The sequence below is a fragment of the Cornus florida genome, unplaced genomic scaffold (genome assembly GCF_030987335.1).
Source record: "Cornus florida cultivar Cherokee Brave unplaced genomic scaffold, ASM3098733v1 CherokeeBrave_3.0.0_Hap2_Chr01, whole genome shotgun sequence".
Taxonomy (NCBI): Eukaryota; Viridiplantae; Streptophyta; class Magnoliopsida; order Cornales; family Cornaceae; genus Cornus; species Cornus florida.
The window spans coordinates 116243452-116266387 of NW_026775571.1; the positions used below are offsets into that span (position 1 = coordinate 116243452).

The 22936-nt window shown below is 35.1% G+C and overlaps 2 protein-coding genes and 1 pseudogene across 2 annotated transcripts; 1 reads left to right on the forward strand and 2 right to left on the reverse strand.

The window, feature by feature from the left end:
• Nucleotides 1-7298: 7298 nt before the first annotated feature.
• Nucleotides 7299-8267, reverse strand: LOC132269134 (protein DMP6-like). Its single transcript, XM_059770229.1, has one exon. It carries the CDS (start codon nucleotides 8254-8256, stop codon nucleotides 7621-7623), a length of 636 nt encoding a protein of 211 aa, XP_059626212.1. The 5' UTR covers nucleotides 8257-8267; the 3' UTR covers nucleotides 7299-7620.
• A 7561-nt stretch (nucleotides 8268-15828) lies between these two features.
• Nucleotides 15829-16777, forward strand: LOC132269202 (protein DMP4-like). Its single transcript, XM_059770335.1, has one exon. The coding sequence runs from the start codon at nucleotides 15829-15831 to the stop codon at nucleotides 16450-16452; it is 624 nt and encodes a 207-aa protein (XP_059626318.1). The 3' UTR covers nucleotides 16453-16777.
• Nucleotides 16778-21325: 4548 nt separating this feature from the next.
• On the reverse strand, nucleotides 21326-22672 carry LOC132316080 (pentatricopeptide repeat-containing protein At5g46100-like; annotated as a pseudogene).
• Nucleotides 22673-22936: the final 264 nt, after the last annotated feature.

Genomic DNA, 22936 nt, shown 5'->3' on the forward strand with positions numbered 1-22936 from the left:
GATATATATATGGATATATAAAAAATCATAAATTAAGCCCCGCGTATATTTGAAATTGGGACACCGGCAAAATGCTCATTGCTCAAGTGGTAGAAATTTATGTCTCACCTAGTGAGAGCAGGATGTTGAATTGTAGACATTGGCATGAATTATAAACTTATAATATGATAGACAGCATGCATGTGTGCTTGAACAGGAAGCTGCTATAAAATGAGTAAATTTGCATGGTTTTCACCTTACATATTCTATAATGGCTACTCAAGTATGTTTGTTTTTTTATTTTTTACAGTTCCTTGTCGTAGATGTGTGGTCACGCTAGTGTCGTTGAATAAATGTACAAAAAAGTCTTTTTTTCGGGGTAAAATCAAAGGTCATGATTGATGAAATTATTCATTATAATCCTTGTGGTCTCACATTCTTTTTCTAACTATAATTAAAAGTCTCTTAAAATTAATTCACCCTCTGTGTTAAATTAATTTTTATCAATATTGTATAATGTAAAAAATGATAAGCGGGAAATTAATATTCATGCTGGGGATGTACATGACATGATTAAATAGAATTGAATATATATTGTTGTTCTTACCTTCTTTCTTCAATGTTACCAATAATTAATTCTTTCAACAACCCATTCGGTGACCACGAAATAAATTAAAGTAGATGAACAATCAATGATCACATAATTGTCAATGCTGAAGCTTTCACCGTAATTCAGGAGACGTAGTAATAAAGATCATTCTTTCACCATAAACATCTTTTTAGGTGAATATGATTACTTTTATTACTATATATTATTACTCTGCTGTAGGTATGGTAATTTTTTTTTTTTTAAGTAGTATGTATGGTAAATTCTATACGAACCCATAAAGGTTTTCAAAATCCATGAATGCTTCTACAACTCTTTTGATTGAAACTTCATTTTTGACCTTAAGTTTTCATTAACAAATATATTGCCTGGTGTTATGTTTTAGATTATTGAATCGGAGCCTTGAATTTAGAATTGATTAAAATATATAGTGACCGAGACTAGAGAGGACTCAGAGAGATATATATATATATATATATATGAACTTTTCTTTTATTTTTCAAATTAGAGTACTGTCAACCAAACAAGATGAGTCTACTTAATGTAACTAAAGGCGGTCCAACCATAAAGTAGCAAAACTAAGCACCTTCCTAGCTAGTCCAATGATGATCCAGTTCTTTATAACAATTGTTTAAAATTCTAAAGAACAATTACATATGGCTACACACAAATCTTTGGAAATCTGGAGCTCCTATGTGGTCCTCTCCACATCAAGATCTGTGGAACCACACTATCAAGTTTCAAGGCTTTTACAAACTTTGAGGCAAGTACACACACTGATTGATCATTATTTTATATATATGTGTGTGTGTGTATATATATATATATATATTAATACACTTGTATATATTCATTCAAGTCTGAACTCTGAAGGCACAAAAAAAAAGGCAATGGTGGCACCAACCCATTAGAGACTGTTCCTTACCACATTCATAATTGTCATCTTATGGTTCAACCCCACCTCTCTCCCATGCCACCATCTCCCACTTTTCTCACCCCTTTTTGTGGAGGAAAGCTATTCTTGCAACTCTTGTGGGAAAATTTTCTTTTGTCATATTAATGGTATAACTTTCTCTTCTTTTCTCACAAACACCTCCCTTTCATACTTTGTAAATGATTAGTGGTGGTAGATTTCAAAAGGTCACAAAAGGTTTCTTCTTACATCCCTTTTTATTTATTTATTATTGCTTTTCTTTTTTCCAGACTAAGGATGTGTTTGGGGCACATATTTGCCAACACATAAAAGCCTGTTTACTACTAACTAATGCTTTCACAGGAATGGATACTAACACTAGAAAACGACTCTTGCGAGTTCAAATCAAGAAAACAACTGTGTTGCCCGAACACTTACATTTTTAATTAAATGACCGTAGAATCGGATGACAATGATCTAACTCCTAGAACTTCACTTACAATCATCATGAAATTAATATGTATTCCTTTATTTTAATTTTAGGCAGGTCACCTAATTACCATTTCTCTAATTGGTTGAGAAATGCTTATTAGAAGCTTCATACCATTCAAATGTTAATCACCTGAAACAGGGGGGGAGTGACGTGAATGAGATTGGAGACCCCATTTAACCTAATGCCTCCTAATTAATGAAAAAATCCATGTGATTGGAACCAAACTTTGTCATCACTAATTAAGCTAATTATCTTATCATGGTGTTCAGCTAATCATCAAAAGGTCCCAAAAGAATACTAGTATTAATTTTGCAAATTATAAAAAGGTAATTTACACAAACTTTCCCTATACTTTGCCATACTTAACAAGAATCTTTCTCATCTGGTTTAGGAATTTACTGGGATCTCACTTAAAAATGAAACTAATCTACACGGATCTCCCTAGAATCAATGTCAATGACGGATTATGCTGATTTCATGTACTAAATTAAGTAAAATACCCATTTTACCCTTCATCTATCTCCTCTCTTATCACTTTCTCTCTCTATATTAGTCAACCCACAAACAGGGCCGTACTGCATAAATTTACATATATATCTTGTACAGTCGGCAAAAGTAGAATTATGAAAGCTTCCAGGCAATGATAGAATCAGCGGGCAAGCTTTTGATCGACGAGCAAATACCAAAAATTTTGACGGTGAAGACACAGTGACTGTGAGGAGGACGACAACCGGAGAGAAGTTTAGGTCCTTTTAATTCTGAGCGATTCCGGCAAAAGGAATGGTGGCTGCGAACGATTGGGTTTGTTGGTATGACATTTGCAATTGGGTTTGGCTATTGTGATTTGTTGTTGTAGAAATTTTCCTCGGGGCGGGGGCTGGGATATATATATATATATATATATGCATACCTTAAAGAAAACTCAATTCATGAATCGTCGTTGCCGCTGCCAACCTCCACCGACCGGCGAATTGTTTCGACAATCTCTTCCTCCACCTCACACACATACATACACACACTCTCTCTCTCTTCACTTTCTAACTTTACATAATATACGCATACACAACAAATATATACACACACACACAACAAAGATGGAGGAAAAACAGAGATGGTGGTGGCGGTGACCGCGGTGGCGCCCAGGGTGGTTGGTGGTTTTTTGTATGTAGATGGTGGTGGTGGTGGCTCCAAACAGTTTGAGATTTATTTATTTTTTTATGTTGTCTCTCTCTCTCTGTGTATATATAGATAGGGTACTTCAGTCATTTATCATAAAAAATTAAGGACATTTTAATAAATTAACCAGGTCTGTTAGTGTATTTGACGGTCCGTCACACATAAGGGAGGTCCGTGTAAGATAATTTTATTATATATATATATATATATATATATATATATATATGGGGTACTTCAGTCAATAAAAAATTAAGGGCATTTCAGTAAATTAACTAAGTCCGTTAGTATATTTAACGGTCCGTCACACATAAAGAAAGTCCGTGTAAGATGGTTTCATTGTTACTAAAGCTTCTAGTAAATTCTCGAATCACATAGAAAGTCGTATAATTATGACAAATCATAAAAGGGTTTATTGTAAATTAACCATTATAAAATGTTAAATCCATATGAATTCAACAAATTGGTCTTCAACACGAAGATGATGCCTAAAACAATGAATCATTTTACATCATGACTTAGAATTTGGATGCAAACTGCCAAAGTGTGTGTTGTATATATATATATATATATATATATATATATTAAAAGAAGCAAACAACTCTCATTTGTTTTTTTGTAACAAATAAAAAATAGGAAAAATACCTTGATAGAGAGAGTCAAGTCTACTCAAGGCCCAAAGGTAACAAATTTGCCATGAGAACAAACCTTAAGAAAGGAACAGATGAGGAGGTGATTGATGGAGATGGACAGTGGCCACATTTTGCATTGGAATTTTGTTGCTTGTGGTTGTATCTCTTATCCCTTCTGGCACATATGTTTCCTTGATAGAATCATGAAAAGTGGACTCTGGCCTGAGGGTATGAATACACACCAAAAAAGAAACCATACAGGCATATACATAGTACATACAGCTGTATAGCTATGTAGGTCACCCTGTGCTAAGGGGTCATTTTTGGGCAGAAGAAAGTGGGAGGATGACTTGTTTTTTATTTTTTATTTTTTTTATAATGCATTTCGCTTTGAAAGTAAAATGAGATTTGTCTTTAATTTGAGATTAAGTATTAGAGATAATTTGTCATTTAATTAAAAAAAGAAAAGAAAATAAAGTGCATTTATATAGAAACTGAGATTCCAAATTTTGTTATCGAGTTAGCAACTCATGATTGTGATGGACTTAATGGTTGATTCTCCAAAGGGACCTATCAAGGTGTTAGTAATTTAATTTAATTTAATTTAATTTTTCAACTTCTAGAGAGGGTGAACCAACATAAAGTAATCAACTTTTTAAATAAAAAGGGATGATGAATTCAATATTATCATATTTTAAATTTTTTTTTTTCATTTGCTTTTCAACTGTCTCTCTCTCTCTCTCTGGGGATCATCTGGCACTCAAGATTGAAGATTAACAGTAAATCATTTTTATTGTAGAGAATAATATTTTCCACTGAATAAAATAAAAAGTCACACACAAAATTTGGCCCTGGTTTTTCTAAAGTAGCTTACCTTTTTGAAGTTTACATTGCAATAATCTAACTTAGACCATACAGAATCACTATGGTGAGAACATGGTTAAAAGATGAATCCTTTTACTCTATTCAAATATCTTGTATTAGGAGGGTTCTTGTGGTAGGTGAAGACAATAAATAAATAATTAAAAATGATACTGAATAGTAATATATAATAAATACTAAAATATTGCAAAATAGGAACACTCTTAATGTGGCATGTAATATATATATATATATATATCATGGGAATATGTCATCATTGATACTTTTGGCTTTTGAGAGGCAGTCCTTCAATTGAGGAAAGGTCAGGCAATCAAACATTTGGTACTAGAATGAATACAAGGTTGAGGCTGATTTAGGCTAAAGGGAAGTATACATTGCCATGATCTCTTAAGGCTCACATCCTATCAACATACATATTTGTGCAAAATGAGCTTTCCAAAAAGCTATATATATATATATATATTTATGTGTGTGTGTGTAAGGAGTGGCTAGCTTTTATTGCATCTGATATGAGAGAATTCATCATCATCAACATCTCTATTTTTCTCTCTCTAGATCCTTTTAGGGTGGGTTTCAGGATATGGAATGATTGGCTTCATTGAAAGGGACTATCTTGTGTTATACAGAGGACCCATTGTTCTGATGGGGCTCAACAATCAGTCTCAGTGGGATAGTGGACAAAAATCAAGAAATCAAATGATATCAATAAATAATACTTGTGAAATTTAGAGCATACTAATTTCTCTTCTAGTTTCAATGTTGCGAAAGGAACAAAGTTAGACTACCAAAGGCCCCATATATGTTGATGTTGTTTCTTAATCTTTGAGAACATTACAAAGATAAATATCTTTAATGAGATTCTCATCATACTGTTGACTTTTTTTCTTTTTCTCTTTTTTTTTTTGGGTGAAATGTATAGTGATGGTACTCTTGAAATTGAGTGGCAAAACAATTACCCAAAAAAAAAGAAGAGAAAGTAGCAAAACTAAAATAAGAAACACATTTTTGAGTATAACCCAAGCTAAGAATAAGCTCGTCTTGGATTAGTGTTCGACCTTGGTTAAAGATTTTATACTTGCTTATGATACCTTCTTAAAAACATTACTCTTCCTAATATTTATTTTATTTTTATCTTGACAAATTAAAAGAGGGGACACAGACACGGACACAGACACAGACACAACAAATCCCCCAATATTCTACCAGCTAGAAAACTGAATAATGTTTATTCTTCCCAATATTTTAAACAATGATAAAACATGATAGTTTTCTTTGTTTCTGTAATGCTCCATAGAGGCTTAACAAATTTATAGTTTCTATTGTTACAATAAATCACACGTCATGATTTGAGTTTTGAATATTTTGACAATTTAATGGTTGTGCAGTCGCTGACTGATGGAGTTGTTAGAGGAATTGGTTAACAATTTGATTTCCTTTAAAGATTAGTAACTCTTATGAAACTTAATACCAAACAAAGCAACTCAATATTAAATGTTCTATTATAAACAAGTTATGGGGCCAGAGGTCAGTTGTTCACCTACTCGATAAGAGATAAAGTTGTTTTCTTGCTAGCTAGCGTAAATAATTATACAAGACTGACAGACTTGTATTGTGTTACTTTTTAAATAGTTATAAGAATGTGTTCAAATTTTACTAAATATATTTATAATTTTAAAATATATATATTTATTTATTTTTAACACAAATACTTAATTCTAAGATATTTCAAACATGTATCCAATGTATTTAACCAATGCTTCTTAAATACATTTTTAACAAATTTTAAATATTAAAATGTAGATTTTTTTAATAATAATATCATTGTATAGTTGTTAAAAAATATTATTATTTTTGTATATACAAAAATATAAATTATTATTTTTATAAGTTTTGTTTTAAAATTTTCTTATCTCCGTACCCAACTTGTTATATTCATATCCTGTGATTGGTAGGCTGCTTAAACCTAAGAATGTTGATCTACTGTATTCATGCTTCCTAATTTCGTTGATTTATAGGACCGCTAAAGCCCTAAGAATGTTGATCTAGCTTTTAAAAGTGTCATAGGCCTATATTTAGTTCATTAAAACTGAATTCGTACTTGGGCCTGAAATCACAATGCAATAAACTCTTCTCGGAACAAAAATGTAAACGAATTTGTATTATTAGAACTAAAAGGTATCAACGTACGTGTTTCAAATTATTTATAAATAAAATAATTTACTCAAAATTCAACAAATAATTTACTCAAAGCCCAATAAATAATTGGGGTTTGAAAGCTCCCAACGGCCCAACAACAATAATTTGGGTTGGGTTGAGAGCTCCCAAGCTCTCCCAACCCATTCTTTAGATTAAGACACCAATATACCTGTTCACAAATCTCAGAGTACTTAAAAGTGTTTGTTTAAGAAAACAAAATTTTCATAAATGTCGTTTCTTTATATTTTTGAAGGCTTCCTATTCATCCTAAAATAGAAACATATGCCTCTCTGTCTCCCTTAATGTTATTTGGTTTTCCTCTTTTAAAATTGTCTTTATTTATTATTGTAGGAGGTTCTTGTTTTGTTTAGCACTAGCTTCTATTTTCTTCTCAAATTTGTGAATTAATTCTTGAATTCCACTGCAAAGATCCTGAATATTAGTTCCTGGTGTAAAAAAGTTTACATTCTTTTTGTAATTTGCAAAGATTCTGAATTTTAGTTACTGTTGTAAAAAGTGCACATTCTTTCGTACAACTACACCAGCTTATCACCTTGCACCATCATATCAATGTTGTCATTCTCCACAGTGATGCTTTCAGGGCATGGACTGGCTACATCTGACTAATATAGTGGTTTGGTTGCAGGGTAATGTCTTATTTCTCAACTTAGGAGGAAGAATAATTCAGACACTTGAGAAAAGTCTTACAATGACAAGATGAATGGAACTATACACACACAAAATTCTAATTAGCAGTGAGGGGAAAACCAATTCCGTGGCGTTTGGTAGGGAACACAACAAACAACATACTGCAAATGACCCCTATCCCGACTGGCATTGCTGTGAGGAGCTCTTTGGTCTCGTCTGATGGCATAGGGTAGAAGCAGTTCACCACATCTTGATCAAAGAGTGCAACAGCTCCGAAAACCAGTATTGACACGAAGGCATGTATAAAATCCATAACTTGCAGCCGGTACTTGGCATCATTTTCTGGTGGTAGATTTGCTGAGCAATCAATGAGCCACAACCCCCGGAATGTGGCAAACCCATAACAAACATTCCCATTCTTGTCCTTGAAGCTGTCGGTGAAGCACAATAGAAAACATGACAGCCCACAGAGAGCTATCAGCCCAGCAGTCAAGGACCGGCTGACCCAGTCACACTCGCCTTGGTTTGTGAAAATAGGTGACAAAAGTTGGAATGCAAGAACCGATCCAGTAGGTAAAAGATTGGCTAAATGAGCCGTGCTCTGAAATGTTTGGCTAATGGCTCTCTGTATGAGGGTTTTCTCTTCTGCTTCAGGTAGGGGTATGTCTTGCAGGAGAGGGAGCTTTTGGTCACCGTGATTCCGAGATTCCTCATTTTCCACCGTAATCTCCATGGTGCTTAATTTGTGGTGGTAGTTGATTGTGAGAAGCTGGTGCATTTATAAGTAACGACGTAGATGAGCATTGAGTGAAATAGAAGGGAGGGAAAGGTAGCTTAATGATGCCTTGTAAGAAACAGAAACTTTGATGTAAAGCAGTTTTTCCAGGATTCTAGCAGGGAAATTTTGGTTTCGTATGATGCTTGGTGCCAAAAACACAGTCACAAAAGGCTTACAGGAATGGCTTCTTTAACGTGTATAAAGCTTTGATAGTCGTTAGGAACTTGTTTTGGATGTTGATATTACATACGATATTTCATTTTATGCTGTATTATAATTTGGATGATGTTTGTTGAGCATACCTAAACGTTATTTTTTATTTTTTATTTTTATTTTTTGAGAGCTTAATGTCACGAAGTGATTCCTAAGACGCTTGGAGGATGGAAGACACGCATGCTGGTTGGCAAAGAGCAGAGTTTGACTGGGAATGGTTCCAGGGAAGGGGCGTGCAGGAGCACAGGATGGTACCTCTTCAGAGTTCAGGCAGGTCGACTCGGTTCAGTTCGAGGTGCTTGTCGCTGGTCGTGGACTTGACTATGAAGAAGGGAGTTGGCCATCCCTGCACAAACTGGTCGGGAGCTGGAGCCGTTCCCCTGACGAGGCCATGGCAGGCCGAAACCAGTCAGCATGTATCCTTGGGAGGGCAGGTCGTGGTGGCTGACCAGGGCGCTTGCGCGAGCTGAAGCAACGCCTTGGTGCCGCACGGGCCGTGCCGCTGCGCCAAATCTCTAGGCCCGTGACAAATGGTATCAGAGCAGGACTTGGGGTAAAGCACGGTGGGGTGCCCCCTTGTCGGTCCGGGAGGGGTCAGAGAATGAAGACGGTGCATTGAAGTTGCGTCGATGTGGAGGAATCAATGCAGTTGGGGGGGAGAGCCTCCATCTCCCCAGGAAGAGGCGTCCGTTGAAGTTGCGCATTGAAGGGCCGGAGGGCCGCGCGCACCAAAGTTCGTGCTTAGTCCTTGGGTGATGCAAACCATGGTGAAGGGCGAGCATCAAGTCGGCAGAAGGCCATTGCTTGCTCGGGATGTCGCGGAGGCGGCATGACGGAGAAGAGTCACGTCCTTGAGGAGTGGACGTCCCCTTGGTCCGAGGCCTATCATTGGGCGAGTGCAGTGCAGGGAGCTGCACAAGGAAGCGATGGTGGGAAGGCGAGCATACCGCATGGAGGCAGACTTTGGAAGGGAGTGGACGCAGTAGTGAAGCGCCGCACTGCGACGAGGACGTCGCAGGATTTGGGTGGGGGAGAATGTCACGAAGTGATTCCTAAGACGCTTGGAGGATGGAAGACACGCATGCTGGTTGGCAAAGAGCAGAGTTTGACTGGGAATGGTTCCAGGGAAGGGGCGTGCAGGAGCACAGGATGGTACCTCTTCAGAGTTCAGGCAGGTCGACTCGGTTCAGTTCGAGGTGCTTGTCGCTGGTCGTGGACTTGACTATGAAGAAGGGAGTTGGCCATCCCTGCACAAACTGGTCGGGAGCTGGAGCCGTTCCCCTGACGAGGCCATGGCAGGCCGAAACCAGTCAGCATGTATCCTTGGGAGGGCAGGTCGTGGTGGCTGACCAGGGCGCTTGCGCGAGCTGAAGCAACGCCTTGGTGCCGCACGGGCCGTGCCGCTGCGCCAAATCTCTAGGCCCGTGACATTAAGCCCTGTATTTTGTTATTCTGCTTTTGTTAACCCCAACACGCGATTACGTCACATGCTTGAAAGCTTACATATGCCATTCGTGAAATTAAAATCACTAAAGCTATGGGAATTCGATAAATGTGTAATATAGGAAAGAAACTTGGGCATCTTAAGCAAGTTGAATGGTAAACATGACTTCAACTCAAGGCATAATTTTTTTAATCAAGTTCAATCTGATGAGTTGATCCAAGATGATCTTTTCCTTTTAAGTTCTTTTGGGTTATATTCAAATCAGGCACTTGAGTCAAATTCAAGAAGCCTTGTATCTGTCCTTGCACGTTTAGGTGTCCTTGCACGTTCAAGTTAAGTTACATACATAATTTGTTTATTTGGGAAGTCGAATTTTCACCATTCACTTTGGAAAGTAAAAAAATTATAACTAAAGCTACGTTTGTTTCAACGTAAAATATATTTTTTGAAAAATATTTTTGTTTTTCAGGTAAAATATTTTTTTATTTTCTTTTGTCAGTATTTGACAAAGGTCTAGATTGAGGTCAAGTCCATCGGGCGGAGCATGTAAAATAACTTGTCGAAAATTTTTAAATAAATTTTTTTGTTAATTTTTAATATTTTTTTTCTTTGTAAATATTTTATGACAACCAAATACCAGAAAAAAAAAAAAAAAAAAAAAAAATTTCTTGAAGAATGTTTTACGTCCAAATAAATGGAGCCTAAGCCACAAATATCTTGATTTTTAAAACAATTTTTGTAACTGTTTCTTCTTTTTTTGGGATTTTATTTTTATTTTTATTTTTATCTATAAGCATAGTCAAAATCTGTTTATAGTATTCAAAATTTTCTAATTGAGATTTAGGCTATTGATGTTCTTAAAAATAAAAAAAAAATATAATAATTGGATTCTACAACAGCTTTCTACATTTGTGTAAAAGTTTGTGGAGTATTGTAGAATGGTGGAGGATTCTAGAAGGTTAGAGAATTTGCCGAATTTGGTAGATTGTAAAATCTTTTAGATGAGAAGAGTGTTTTGTAGAGGGTAAACGTGTAGGAAATTTGTGTGTATAGTTATAAGGTAAATAGGATGCTATATAAGGAGGAAGTATCAATTACCACATAGACGATCTAGCTTCTTGCAAATTAGCATATTGTTAATCCATTTCTTTATCAATCTTAGGATTAAAAATATTTGCTAAAGGTTATCAAATTTGCTATTGAAGCAACCATAGGCAAATTAAATAAGCAAAATACAAAACAATCAAGATAATACAATGCAATAGTGCATGTAGATACAAAATGAATGCATTTACTTTATATTGGTTAATTTTGCATCTTATTTTGTGAACCCTTGAGGAAGAAATATAAATTCCACTAAAAATAATAGTATGAAAATATTATTAATTACCCACATTACCTTAAAAAAAAAATTAAACAATTATACAAGCTTAGGAAAAGGAAAAAAAGAGCAAAGGGTCACAAAATTCTGCTTCAACATTCACTTCGTCCCAAATTAAAGGCATAAGACCAAATGACATTAGCTACTACAAGTTTTCATTTCTTAATTGTTTAAGGAGATCGTGATTTCTTTATAAGCTACTTTTGTCTAGCCACACAAATAATCAAACAAAAAAAGTCATTAAACATAATGTAGCTTCCATAACAGTTACCATAAATGCAGTATTAAATGAACTATATATTGCATTACAAAAAACAGGGAAAGAATAATAAAAGATAATCAAAATTTGATCTTACCTTTTTTTGTAATTTGATAAGTAATGGTACTCCTGAAGCTCGTCGCCTGCACTAGGCGAAACAAGGCTCTCAACACAAGTATCCACCTCGAGAAAAAAAAGGGAATTATGATCGGAAGGATACCTAAATGTACAACTAAATATGAAAATCCCAACAACATTTCACCATTCCTAGATATGCACAATGGGACCGAATACTGAGAAAACCCGGGATCTGTCAAATAAGGGAATCCTTATTAATTTAGTCCAAGAATCTTTCAGACCATATTCCTTTATGACCCATATATTTGCATGAGTTCCACTATAGTTACGCAGCACATATAGGCATCCTCTCAAAATCCCCAACTTCAATTTGAAATAGCCATCTCTGTAAAGACTATCCAAAACACCAACTCTGCAAGCACCATCTCTTGTATGTCTCCTTCGCTAAATCAAGAGAAACAATCACCCAAGAATAATTTGATCCGTTACTGATTCCCATAGGGCTGGAGAAAAAAACTTATTCAAAACCCTAGACAGACAGAAAGAGTCAATCCCGAATCAAATAGTGATGTTGTGAATACTCCCAAATTTTGTGCATGATTCGAATACAAGATGATCATGTAATTCTTAAAATCAGATCATTGAGTAATACCTAAATCTATTGAGAAATTTATAGAAAAAAATCTTTAAATATTTATGATCTATTATTACTAACATATATGCAATTATGTGTATATATATATATTTCTATTTGTATATACCCACGTTCTTACAGTCATCATCATAGTGTTTATCGTTACATTACCTTCTCAATTTTTTTTTTTTTTTTTTTCAATTTATTTGTAGGGCTGAGCTAAGCACGTGATGACTCTTTTACTCTTCACGCCCAAGAAGTTTTTGAGAACCACGCTAGATTCGATCGTTTTTTCGAGGGTTACCCTTCGGCCCCCTTATCATTTTCCTTAAATTATTTATAAATAAAATAATTTACTCAAAATTCAACAAATAATTTACTCAAAGCCCAATAAATAATTTGGGATTGAAAGCCCCTAACGGCCCAACAACAACGTGATACAATTGGGGTATGGCGAGTTGGAATTAGGTTTTACACCAAAAAATAGATAAACTTAGTTGAAGCTTTTCCAACCCACTCTTTAGATTAAGTGTTACAAGTGAAACTTGTCTCACATCAGATTTGAATGGGGGTTGAAGTTTGTATAAATGAGTGGGTATACAGCATTACCCAATAGTTCGCGTTTTTTGATAAACGGGCAAGTGCCTACCCGTTACATTAAGACAGCAAGATTCATGTTCACAAATGTTAGAGTACTTAAAGTGTTTAATTAAGAAACCAAAATTTTCACACATTTCTGTCCATAAAAAAATGATACATGTTTTCCTTAGGTAGGAAATCACTTACGTACAAAGGTAAAAACTCTAGGCTTGTGCCCTAGGTTGCCTTTGGGCCTGTTTTGCCCCTTGGGCTTGTTTTACCTTAAGGTCATGTAATGGGCTATGGCCCAAACTTTGTACATATTTATTTCTAATATATCAGTTGCTTTATTCTCCGGAAAAAGAAAAAAAAAAAAAAAAAAACGCATCCTATTTACCTTATACAACTCTACTCACAAATTTCCTACACATTTACCCTCTACAAAGCACTCTTCTCATCTAAAAGATTTTTACAATCTACCAACCTCATATAAATTTTCTAACCTTTTAGAATCCTCCACCTTTCTACAATACTCCACAATCTTCTACACAAATGTAGAAAGTTGTTGTAAAATCCAATTATTATATTTTTTTTATTTTTAAGAACATCGATAGCCTAAAAACAGATTTTGACTTTGCTAATAGGTAAAAATAAAAATAAAAATAATATCACAAAATAAGAAGAAACAGTTACTAAAATTGTTTTAAAAATCAAGCTCTTTGTAGTTTAGTGGTAATTTTTTTACTTCTCGAAAGTGAATGGTAAGGGTTCAAGTTCTCAAAGGAACAAATTATGTGTGTAACTTAACCTGAACATGCAAGGGCGGATGCAGGGTGATTGAGCCCCCAATTTTTTTATTTTTTTATTACTATAGGTAAATTTAGCCCAATTTAAAAAAAAAAAAAAAAAAAAAAAAAAAAAAAAAGGGGGTAGTTGTATTAGCCCCAAATATTAGTCCATCCAACCAAACTCAAGAGCTAAGCCACAGTTTTAAAACAAAAGCCCAAACAAGTCCTAAATCCCTGATATTAGCCCTCATTCATGAATTCGCCTGAATTAGCTGATTTGAATAACTGATTTGAATATAACCCAAAAGAGCTTAAAAGAAAAAGATCGCCTTGGATGAACTCATCAGATTGAACTTGATTAAAAAAATTATAGCTCAAGTTGAAGTCATGTTTACCATTCAACTTGCTTAAGCTGCCCAAGTTTGTTTCCTACATTACACATTTATGGAATTCCCATAGCTTAGTGATTTTAATTTCACGAATACATGATGTTGTATGCTTTTACGCATGTGACGTGATGATGGCGTGTTGACGTTTGTTTCAGAAATTTGCATAAATAATCAATGTAGTGAGAATGTGAGTAAAAGATGAAAGAGCGTTTACATTTTAAATTTTAGTTAACTAACATTCAAGATTGTTGAGTAAGGGGTGAGCGTTTACATTCTGAATTTTAGTTAACTAACATTCAAGATCTAGAGCTGCTTTCTTTTACTGTTTTCAGATATCTTGTATGAATATTAGGGAAGATTTATTTATTTATTTTTTTAAAAAAAAATAACTACTGTCTTGTATCAGGAATAAGATTAGAAAGTAATAATTGTTGAAATCTAATTCAAAAAATAAGATATAAATACTTCAGTATATTTTATCTCAAAATACTATTGACATCACATTATTTCATCATACTATTACTATTATCGTTTATTAATGCCAAATTTTTAATTGTACTTATTAAGAAAAATTCGTATATATATATATTTCCATTTCGCATTTCGTATTCCTTGAAAAATGCTTGATTTAATTCTGAGGCAACCAGATCATGAATTCATTGTAACCATGAAGTTATTATGGCTTGTAAGGTATTTCTATATTTATTTTGTACATTTTGAAAAGAAAAAAAAAAAATTTCCCCATTATTATATGCATTTTGTTTTGAAAGTTCAAAAATACCGTCCCTCAAAAATAATAAAATTAACTAAAGAGAAAAGTTGAAGTGAAAATATGCTAGAATTTGCAAGGGCTAAAGGGGAAGATAATGTTTAGTAGTGTGTTATGTGTGAGACTAAAGTCTAAAGTGTAAGACAATTGTTAGTGGTATGTTTAAGTGGCGAAGAAAAGAATACTGAGCTATAATTTGTAGTTGGTATGTGTGTTAAACAAAAACAGTTGTGTTTGGTAGGATTGATTAAGAGGGATAGGGAGAGAAAAGAAAAGAAAGGATAAGGTGGGAGTGTGTTTTGGTAGATTAAGTGGAGAGAAAAGAGAAGATAGGTAGGGATCACTCCCTATCCCTAATTTGATTTCTCTCCTAATTTGAAAAGATAGGAAAAGAAAGGATAGTGGAGTAAGTGATTAATTAGTAATACCAAAAATGTCCTCCACAAATCAATATACAGAAAAATTATTCCATTTATATCCCAAACAAGAATAACTATTGTTTCTTTTCTGAAAGAATAGGACAGTAATTTAGTCACTATCATTTCTTTTATTTTCTCTCATCTCCTCTCCTCTATCTTATCCAAACAAGAATAATTATCATTTATTTTCTTTTCTCCCATATCTATCCAAACAAAATTATTACTATCATTTCTTTTCTTTCTCCTTTAACTAATAATATCATTTCTTTTCTTTTCTCCCCTATCTTTCCAAACATACCTCATGTCTTCGTAACGACTATCAAAGCTTTATACACGTTAAAGAAGCTATTCCTGTAAGCCTTTTGTGACTATGTTTTTGGCACCAAGCATCATATGAAACCAAAATTTCCCTGCTAGAATCCTGGAAAAACTGCTTTACATTAAAGTTTGTGTTTCTTGCAAGGCACCATTAAGCTACCTTTCCCTCCCTTCTATTTCACTCAATACTCATCTACGTCCTTACTTATAAATGTACCAGCTTCTCATAACCAACTACTACCAAAAATTAAGCACCATGCAGATTAAAGTGGAAAATGAGGAATCCCGGAATTGTGATGACCAAAAGCTCCCTCTCCTACTACGTGAAGCAAAAAAGATAACCCTCATACAGAGAGCCATTAGCCAGACATTTCGGAGCACGGCTCATTTAGCCAATCTTTTACCTACTGGATCGGTTTTTGCATTCCAACTTTTGTCACCTATTTTCACAAACCAAGGCGAGTGTGACTCTGTCAGCCGGTCCTTGACTGCTGGGCTAATAGCTCTCTGTGGGCGGTCATGTTTTCTATTGTGCTTCACCGACAGCTTCAAGGATAAGAATGGGAATGTTTGTTATGGGTTCGCCACATTTTGGGGCATGTGGGTCATTGATTGCTCAGCAAATCTACCACTAGAAATTGATGCCAAGTACCGACCACAAGTTATCGATTTTATACATGCTTTCATGTCAATACTGGTTTTGGGAGCTGTTACACTCTTTGATCAAGAAGTGGTGAACTGCTTCTACCCTATGCCATCAGATGAGACAAAAGAGCTCCTCACAGCAATGCCAATCGGGATAGGGGTCATTTGCAGTATGTTGTTTGTTGTGTTCCCTACCAAACGCCACGGAATTGGTTTTCCCCTCACTGCTAATTAGAATTTTCTCCGTGTTAAATTCATACCAGTATAGTTCCATTTATCTTGTCATTGTAAGACATTTCTCAAGTGTCTGAATTATTCTTCCTCCTGTCAATTTGAAGTTGAAAAATAAGATATTACCCTGCAATCAAACCACTATATTAGTCAGATGTAGCCAGTCCATGCCCTGAAAGCATCATTGTGGAGAATGATAACATTGATGGTGCAAGGTGATAAGCTAGTGTAGTTCTAGGAAAGAATGTAAACGTACATTTTACTAGGGGTGCATAAAGAACCGGAACCGGAACCGGTTCCGATTTCGGTCCCGGTTTCGAATTTATGAACCATGGACATACAGTTCCGGTTCCGGTTCCAACCCGTGGGAACCGGTAAGAACCGGAACCGTATATATATATATATATATATATATATATATATATATATAATTTTATACTAAAAAAGAAGTATAAAAAAACCTATTTTTTTAGTTTTTTGCCCTAAATCTCTCTCTCTCTCAGTCCTCGTCTCCTCTCAATCTCTCATCTAAATAGACGAAGTGACGAACCCTAAGCTAAGTCTCGCCTCCTCTGAAGTCTGACCTCTTATCATCCTCGCCTGAGTCGCCTCCTCTCATCTCCTCAGTCCTCATCGCCCTCGCCTCCTTTCAAGTATCATCTGAAGTTTCCTCGTCAATTCAGTCCTCATTACCCTCGCCATCTCAGATTTCGTTATTTATCATCTCCAATCTCAGATTACTCGGTAAGTCCTTGACCGATCTGTCACTCCCATCTCAGATTTCTCATCAATCATTCATCCTCACTCCCATCTCAGATTTATGAGTCAAGTGAATCCTCCAAACTTCTCAGACAGTGACACGGTCACACGGCTTCAGATTCCTTAGGTCGAAAGATGCCAAACAATCTGACTTCAACAAAACTAGAATCCCAAGAAAGCCCAGCAATCAACAATTCAGCAAAACCCTGAATTTGTATTTCAAAGAAAAGCAACTTAGACAAAGAAAGTGAAAGATGTGTTTGGTGTTCATGTGCAATAAGGACGAAAGGTGATATCTAGGCAACCGGTACTAGGGTCGTGTCCGTACTGTGGAGGGATGATACATGCCATGGACGTTGAGAGTCAATGGAGGTTCTGTTTCCTGCCTCTATATTTTAGGACCAAGAAAAAGTACTATTGCAGTATGTGTGCTAGGCATTTGGTCGTCAAATACTACGACTGTTTGTAGATCAAAGTGACGAAGACAGTGGTTCTCTCCTCATCAGAACAATTGGAGACGGATCTCAGATGGGTTAGCTTGATGATTAATGAGTACTACTTTAATTTGTTTGGTTTGTTTGCTCGCTTTTTTTTTTTTTTAAGTATATGTATATATATATATGAATCATATGATATTACTTCGGTGTATCTTGAAGTTTAGTATTCTTTTTTAATTCTATCACTTTTTTTTTTTGGCCTGAGATATATGATTTAATGAAATAAGGGGTATTAAATTCAGAAATGATTACTATTATTGGACTGTGTTGGAGTCTATTTTAAATTTTCCTCATCAAAGGTAGCCTAAATCACATTGATTTAGTTTTGAATTCTGTAGATGGCTAACTATGGTAGTGTAATTGTAGAGAAGTCATTTTCTTTTGCTTCTACCATGGATGAACATAATTCTAGAATCTTTATACTAATACTTTACGGTTCCGGTTCCGGTTCCATTTTTAAGGAACCGTCGTGAACGGTTTCGGTTGGCGGAACAGTGAGAACCGGAACCGTGTGCACCCCTACATTTTACAACAGTAACTAAAATTCAGAATCTTTGCAAATTACAAAAAGAATGTAAATTTTTTACACCAGGAACTAATATTCAGGATCTTTGCATGCAATTTGCAATGGAATTAAAGAATTAATTCAGAAATTTGAGAGGAAAATAGAAGCTAGTGCTAAACAAAACAAGAACCTCCTACAATAATAAATAAAGACAACTTTAAAAGAGGAAAAGCAAATTACATTAAAGGAGACAGAGAGGCATATATTTCCATTTTAGGAAGACTTCAAAAATATAAAGAAACGACTTTTAAGAAATTTTCCCTTATCACAATATGCATATATAATTAAAATATGAAAGAATACCAAGTTATGCTGTTATATGCCAAGCATGAGTTTCAGCACAACCCTACATTTGCCTCTATTCACCATGCCAAATCCTCACGCTAACCATCTGCCCTTACCCATGAGCTAGTAATTATTTTTTCCTTATAATTTCTTCATCATCTTTGCTTTTAATCGATTACTTACAATGTGTAATAATAAAACACACACACACACACACACACACACACACACACACACACACATATATATATATAATTTAAATTATATCTAGAATTGTCTCAGTGTAAAAATAAAAAATAAAATTTGAAATACTTTATAGAAAGGTTTTTCTTTCTAATTTCAACTTCCAAATAAAATAATAAAAATGAACCAAACCTCACATTAGCCATAATCCCATGGAATCACATTTAATGTTCAGATAAAGGAATAACTGTTCTAAAACTACGTTGAAAGAATGTTTTTGCGGAACTACTTGAACAAAGCGAAAAATGTGGTGGAATTTTAAACTCCGGCAACTTTGAACTGTTCAAGCATAAATCTATGGAGCTGCCCCTTTTCTCTCCTTTAATGGATGCTTTCCAAAGAGAAAAACATAGATCTTGAATGTACATCAACATGCCATTCCAAATGTTTAAGTGTCCAACTGATGTTTTTTGAGGCAAGAACAGGTTTCAACCTTGTGCACTCTAATCTACATCCCTTCGGATGTTCAGTGATTGTGGCTCAATGGTTTCCCAACCATCACTTTATGCACACCAGGAAGGCAAACCAGGCATGCATATAAATGATTATTGTGCTTAAAACCTGGAAGAATGAGTGAGTTCTAATAAAGAAAATGGCTGTGTGTGTTTCTGCGCACAGACGTGAAGTATCTTTAAGAGTAAAATGCCCATATTGAACTACAACCTACATATTTTTTGCCCTCATCAGAACACCTCCATCAAGCTCCATCTCATCAACAATCTGACCAGTTTTATGCAAGTTCCCTTTTGGTCGTCGTCCTACCATAAGCTTAAGAGTGTGAAATTTAAGGCGGGGGCCAAAAGTTTTACATTTATAGAAGCCACTACTACCTTCACTAAAAATATAGCTAGGGCGAGTAGGGATCGTCCCAAGGGATTGTGAGGATCAAACAAGGTTGTGGAATCGTTATTAGGGCTAGTAGATCAAGTGATCAAACAATTGGTTGGTTGGTTGATTAGAGAGCAATTAAATTAAACTAAGTGATAACAAAAGAATGCAACTAAGAGTAAGTAAGAGAGAGAAGAGTCTTGGGGTTTAGAGATCACCACCAAGCAATGCATTTCTATACCGTTGACAAGTGACTAATGAGGGCAAATGGTGTGTTGCAATATTGGTGTGTGTGTGTGTGTTTGGTTGATTCAACAAGTAAGGATGACTAGTTAAGCATGTATTGTCTAAACATCATGTGAAAGACACAATATATCTAAGCAATAAAGCATATATTGTCTAAACAACATGTGAAAGGCACTATAGATCAAAACAAGTCATTAATCCTTTCATTAAGCTCACAATCCAAATATAACATAAGGTTAGAGACATATGCTACTTGTATTCAAAAGCTTGGATCATCAAACAACGAGTATGGATTGTCCTCCCATTTAACACTACTCTACAACTACACTACTAGCATAAAAATAAACTAGGGGAGAGGCACAATCCATCAAGGAATAAGTAATGAACCATCAAGAGAATCACAAGAGCATTCCTTTAAGCACTATGTTTTGACAATCTCCAAATCTATAGCATCAATACACATAGACATGCATCAATAACACAAAATTTAGAGACAAGCACATAAACATCTATTCTGGCATACATAGACATATGGATAGAATGAAATGATCAATTGGAAACATTAAACCACATAAATCATTGAATAAACAAGATCTATATATATCAAAGTGTCAAAATATTAATTACAACACTAATCCCTCAATAATACACAAGATTAAGATATAGAAAGCATGATTGGGGCTAACTCTAGCCCCAAGAGGATGTCTAGCCACTCATGGTGATGTTGCTCTAACCCTTAAGGGCTAACTCCATAGAAGAAATCTGCTCCTTGTTGATGAAGAACTCTAATGGTGTCTCTAGCCTTTTCCTCCTCTAAGCTTGCTCTCCAAGAGAATAAACCCTAGAATTGTATATGTCTCAAAAAGTGCATCATATTCCTTTTATAAGTAGGTCAAATGACACACAAAATGAGCTGGGGTCGTGCAAAGAATATTCTCTAATGATTGGATAAAGGACGGATTGCACAAGCTGGAAATTTAACTTTTTCGCACTGGAGGAAGTTCGATCGATCGAACCTTGGACTTGGATCGATCGAACTGGCTGAGATCCATCGAACTTAGGCTGGATCGATCCAACTGGTTGAGCTTTTTAGGAAAAGACAAATCTGAGATATTTTGGGAGATATTTTTGGGAAAAGGACAAAAGTGATTAGTGGGTGGTACAGCTGTAGATAGGATCAATCATTTGAATAGGGACAAAAGTGTTCGATCGATCAAAGGGTGGTGTTGGATCGATCAAACTTTGGACTTTTTGCTTTTGGGCCAAGGCTTGGATCTATCTTGAAGTGCTGAGATCGATCAAACCTTGAAGTTGGATCGATCGAACTTTGCTGCTTCCCACCTTTGGCTTTATTTGCTTTCTTCTTTCTCCACTTTGCTCTTTTCTTTTTTTTAATCCCAGAATTGCTTCAATTAAGCTCTTATTTGGCTGAGTTAGCTTATTTTCGGGATAAGTGCCTGAAAATGAAAATAATACGAAATCAATCTAAAACTGTAAAGTAAGATAGATAAAGGTGCTAGAATACCTAAGCTTAAGGGGTTTAAATACGCACTTTTCAGCGCTTATCACCTTTCTTAAAGAAAAATTAAAAAAAGAAAAACAAAAGTTTTGGCCTCAACTGAATTCCCCTGTGCGCATGTTTAGATACAATTGAAACAAGGGCGGATCCAAGGTGGGTGAAGTTGGGCTTCAGCCTACCCCAAAAAAAAATTTTTTTTTTTTACCATGCTACTTTAAGCCCAGCCCAAAAAATAAATAAATAAAATAAATAAATAAATAAAATAGTAATGGTAGCCTAGTCCAAAGTTAGCCAGTCCAAAATTAGCCTACCCCATTTAGAAAGGCTGGATCCGCCCTTGAATTGAAATGCTTGGTTTAGATCACTCACCCTACAAAGGGCTTGGAGTACAATATTATGAATTCTAACATGAAGGTTTCAAGATACACTATTTGGTGATAACCCCTCAAGGACCATCTCATTAAGGAAGTTTGCAGCTTCTTGGAACTCGTGAAAATCACAAAAGCCATTTATTATTTTACAATACAACCCTGTATCTGGTTTCAATCCCTGGAGCTTCGTCCTATCAAGAATCCACAAAGCTTCTCAAAGCTTTCCTTCTTTAAAGAGTCTGTGAATTTAAGTACTGTAAGTTATCATGTTTGGCACATGGCATTTGGTAACCATTATTTCCAATATCTCCATGTCTCGTGAACAATGTCCACTCTTGTAAAGCCCATCCATAAGAGAACTGTAATTATACACATTGAGCTCAATACCTTTGCTTAACATCATGTTAATAATCCCATAACTTCATCCAAATTGTTTGACTGGCATAAGCCATGAATCAAAGAAGTGTAGGTAACAACAGTGGGAGAACAACCTTTTACATCCATCTCCGCAAAGAGCTCTTCTGCCTCACTTATTTTCCCTGATCTACACAACCCATTAATCAGAATACCACGTGTAAGAATCTGGAATACACCCATGATTGGGCATCTCACAGAAAATTCGAAAATCAACATCTAGTGTTCCACTGCGTTTGCAGAGAGCTTTAATCAAAACATTCAAGGAAACAATAGTTGGTGTTATTCCTATTTCTCGCATATATTTGTAGAATGAGCAATTTTTAACTGGTTTTCTTCAACAAGAAGGGAAAAGATTGTAAAAGGGAAAATACCTTTTAAACACATGCTAGAACAAAATATATTTACTGAAAAATATCGATAAATTATTTAGAAATTTATACCAACATATACACAATTTTAAGAATAGGTATATGAAATCAAACACCACTTTAAGAATAAACACACAAAAAAAAAAAAAAAAAAAAAAATCCTACTCACTACTAGGTGACAATTTATCGCATAGAGGGTTTTTTCGAAGAACAAGAGGGTTATTTGCAAAAGTGGAATAGTTCATGGTTTTTTGCATTTTTTTCAATTATAGCTTAGGTTATATAAGAATCAATTACCACATAGATGATCTAGCTTCTTGCAAATTATCATATCGTTAATCCATTTCTTTATCAATCTTAGGATTAAAAATATTTGATAAAGGTGTTATC

Excerpts from the sequence above, each read along its gene's own strand:
- LOC132269134 (XM_059770229.1), bottom strand. The coding sequence starts at position 8,256 with ATGGAGATTACGGTGGAAAATGAGGAATCTCGGAATCACGGTGACCAA.
- LOC132269202 (XM_059770335.1), top strand. The coding sequence starts at position 15,829 with ATGCAGATTAAAGTGGAAAATGAGGAATCCCGGAATTGTGATGACCAA.